The 4,117-nt window shown below is 40.4% G+C and overlaps 1 protein-coding gene across 1 annotated transcript in view; it reads left to right on the forward strand.

Annotated features, from left to right (window-relative positions):
* The first annotated feature begins 754 nt into the window (after positions 1-754).
* LOC135218191 (protein fem-1 homolog A-like) overlaps positions 755-4,117 on the forward strand; it is an 18,371-nt gene continuing 15,008 nt past the window's right edge. Inside the window, exons 1-4 of the mRNA XM_064254343.1 lie at positions 755-844; positions 1,804-1,899; positions 3,173-3,270; positions 3,514-3,689. Coding sequence (XP_064110413.1) covers positions 755-844; positions 1,804-1,899; positions 3,173-3,270; positions 3,514-3,689 — 460 coding nt within the window. The remainder of the gene's footprint in view (positions 845-1,803; positions 1,900-3,172; positions 3,271-3,513; positions 3,690-4,117) is intronic.

Genomic DNA, 4,117 nt, shown 5'->3' on the forward strand with positions numbered 1-4,117 from the left:
CCATTACCACTTTCATATCACTGAATGTCTTTAAGGTCTGCTCTATGAACCCGATCCCTTGCTGGCCTGATTCCGGCTTTTTCTCAAATGCTAAGAAAACGAAGCAGATCAATTTGAAGTTTCGACGGCAAAAGGTACATCAAAATTTCGGGTCGAGGTCGTCGTTAATCCAAATACAGAATAACTGAGGCATCCGGTGGAATATCGATAAGACTCATCTCCTCCAGCTATAAATTTTGTCCGGGGCAACGAACTTTATATTTTCACAAATTTCTAGTACATATTTTCATGGCCGTGTGACACGAAAACAATCATGTGGCAAAAGATCTTTTTTTTAACTCAGGAAGGGTTAAGGAGTAAAGGTAAGTTAAGCCATGACGTCATTTATTATGGTGGTAAGAACTATACATTACTCCTTATTAAAAATACGTGAGTGCATGAATGTCTTCTTCCTAGCTTAAACCCATTTTTATATGGGGTCGCCATTGCGAATGAGTCGTCTCCATCGATTTCTGTCCTGTGCCTCGTTCTCATTTATACCTTTCAATTCCATATCTTCCCTACACAATCACGCCATCTCTTTCTTGGTCTTCCCTTCTTCCTTCTACCCCGCACTTCCATTTCCATCGTATGTCTTCTGTCAGGTTAATTTGTTAGAACAATCGTAATCCGCTTGTTCCTTATTGTTTACCTGTTAACCATTAACCTGTTCTTCTTTCTCTTTGGGGTAAAGTGAGTTGACGTCTGCCGTACGATGCCTGATTTTAGTCAGTCAGTAGCACAACTTCGAGGGGTCAGTATGGAGCAGCTGCAGGTTATTGCTACCTGTTGGTCTCGACAAGAGGTTGGGGATCTTGTCTGTTGGTGTAGCTTCATCTCCGTTGGCAGTATGTGGCTGTCATGACGACAAAGTTCGTCTGTTGGCTGCATTAGAAGTTCGACTCATCGTTCTTGATGGCAGCGTGTGGGTGTCTCTACAACAAAGTTAGTCTGTTGGCTGCATTGGAAGTTCGACTCGTATGTTGGAGTGGCTTCGTTCCTGATGGCAGGGTGTGGGTGTGTCTACGACAAAGTTCGTCTGTTGGCTGCACTGGAAGTTCGACTCATCTATTGGAGTGACTTCGTTCCTGATGGCAGCGCGTGGGTAGTGTCTACGACAGAGTTCACCTGTTGGCTATGTTGGAAGTTCGACTCGTCTGTTGGAGTGGCTTCGTTTCAGATGGCAGCATAAGGCTGTTACGACGATAAGTTCGTCTGTGTGATATTTTGTGAGCCCACCTCTGTGTAACCTTATTGTGGTTCTGGTATTTATTTCTTGTTATTAAGACGTAGAGTATTTTTGAGACAAAAAAGTTCTAGTTATATGGAAGTGTGTAATTCAGAGTGTATCATTTTTGTGGTATAATCACTAATAAGTATTTTTAATGTTTACTACACTCAAGTTTTTGTTCAGTCATTTGGGTAAATTTGTAAGGTTTAATTGACTGACTAATTGTTATGTATTACTGATCCTTTATTGTAATGATTCCCCTGTGTTTTGGGAGATTTATTTACTGTGCTGCTCATGTATTAATGATTCGTTCATTTAGTTGTAATGTCAGTTTTTGACATTTATGTATTGGCTTCTTTTATTTTCATTTTAAAGTGATTAATAGGTTTAGCTACTGACTCATTTGTAGATAATGTATACTATTATAAATAATAAATTAGTTTAAGGTACCTTTTTTTTTTTTTTGGTCGAGTTCCTTCCTCCACTGTTGGTCTCATTCACTGCCAGTTTTTACAGTCCCGTTTGCTTTAAAGTTTAAAGAACCTGATGAACCATCGTCGGTTCATAACAATGGCGACCTTGCCAGGATTCGGCACTGTTTGGCTGGCAGGTTTGTGGCAGCATCGGAGGTGAGTAAGAGAGGTGCAGTTTAAAATTTTTTTTTTTTTTTTTTTTTTTTTTTTTTTTTTTTTTTTTTTTTTTTTTTTTTTTTTTTTTTTTAGGTAGGGAGGTGTCAGGTTAATTTGTTAGAACAATCGTAATCAGCTTGTTCCTTATTGTTTACCTGTTAACCATTTAACCCCTGTTTCTTCTTTCTCTTTGGGGTAAAGTGAGTTGACGTCTGCCGTACGATGCCTGATTTTAGTCAGTCAGTAGCACAACTTCGAGGGGTCAGTATGGAGCAGCTGCAGGTATTGCTTACCTGTTGGTCTCGACAAGAGGTTGGGGATCTTGTCTGTTGGTGTAGCTTCATCTCCGTTGGCAGTATGTGGCTGTCATGACGACAAAGTTCGTCTGTTGGCTGCATTAGAAGTTCGACTCATCGTTCTTGATGGCAGCGTGTGGGTGTCTCTACAACAAAGTTAGTCTGTTGGCTGCATTGGAAGTTCGACTCGTATGTTGGAGTGGCTTCGTTCCTGATGGCAGGGTGTGGGTGTGTCTACGACAAAGTTCGTCTGTTGGCTGCACTGGAAGTTCGACTCATCTATTGGAGTGACTTCGTTCCTGATGGCAGCGCGTGGGTAGTGTCTACGACAGAGTTCACCTGTTGGCTATGTTGGAAGTTCGACTCGTCTGTTGGAGTGGCTTCGTTTCAGATGGCAGCATAAGGCTGTTACGACGATAAGTTCGTCTGTGTGATATTTTGTGAGCCCACCTCTGTGTAACCTTATTGTGGTTCTGGTATTTATTTCTTGTTATTAAGACGTAGAGTATTTTTGAGACAAAAAAGTTCTAGTTATATGGAAGTGTGTAATTCAGAGTGTATCATTTTTGTGGTATAATCACTAATAAGTATTTTTAATGTTTACTACACTCAAGTTTTTGTTCAGTCATTTGGGTAAATTTGTGAGGTTTAATTGACTGACTATTTGTTATGTGATTATCTGATCCTTTATTGTAATGATTCCCCTGTGTTTTGGGAGATTTATTTACTGTGCTGCTCATGTATTAATGATTCGTTCATTTAGTTGTAATGTCAGTTTTTGACATTTATGTATTGGCTTCTTTTATTTTCATTTTAAAGTGATTAATAGGTTTAGCTACTGACTCATTTGTAGATAATGTATACTATTATAAATAATAAATTAGTTTAAGGTACCTTTTTTTTTTTTTTGGTCGAGTTCCTTCCTCCACTGTTGGTCTCATTCACTGCCAGTTTTTACAGTCCCGTTTGCTTTAAAGTTTAAAGAACCTGATGAACCATCGTCGGTTCATAACAATGGCGACCTTAGGCCAGGATTCGGCACTGTTTGGCTGGCAGGTTTGTGGCAGCATCGGAGGTGAGTAAGAGAGGTGCAGTTTAAAATTTTTTTTTTTTTTTTTTTTTTTTTTTTTTTTTTTTAGGTAGGGAGGTGTCAGGTTAATTTGTTAGAACAATCGTAATCCGCTTGTTCCTTATTGTTTACCTGTTAACCATTAACCTGTTCTTCTTTCTCTTTGGGGTAAAGTGAGTTGACGTCTGCCGTACGATGCCTGATTTTAGTCAGTCAGTAGCACAACTTCGAGGGGTCAGTATGGAGCAGCTGCAGGTATTGCTTACCTGTTGGTCTCGACAAGAGGTTGGGGATCTTGTCTGTTGGTGTAGCTTCATCTCCGTTGGCAGTATGTGGCTGTCATGACGACAAAGTTCGTCTGTTGGCTGCATTAGAAGTTCGACTCATCTGTTCTGATGGGCAGCGTGTGGTGTCTCTACAACAAAGTTAGTCTGTTGGCTGCATTGGAAGTTCGACTCGTATGTTGGAGTGGCTTCGTTCCTGATGGCAGGGTGTGGGTGTGTCTACGACAAAGTTCGTCTGTTGGCTGCACTGGAAGTTCGACTGACTATCTATTGGAGTGACTTCGTTCCTGATGGCAGCGCGTGGGTAGTGTCTACGACAGAGTTCACCTGTTGGCTATGTTGGAAGTTCGACTCGTCTGTTGGAGTGGCTTCGTTTCAGATGGCAGCATAAGGCTGTTACGACGATAAGTTCGTCTGTGTGATATTTTGTGAGCCCACCTCTGTGTAACCTTATTGTGGTTCTGGTATTTATTTCTTGTTATTAAGACGTAGAGTATTTTTGAGACAAAAAAAGTTCTAGTTATATGGAAGTGTGTAATTCAGAGTGTATCATTTTTGTGGTATAATCA

This window comes from Macrobrachium nipponense, chromosome 9 (genome assembly GCF_015104395.2).
Source record: "Macrobrachium nipponense isolate FS-2020 chromosome 9, ASM1510439v2, whole genome shotgun sequence".
In the NCBI taxonomy this organism is placed as follows: Eukaryota; Metazoa; Arthropoda; class Malacostraca; order Decapoda; family Palaemonidae; genus Macrobrachium; species Macrobrachium nipponense.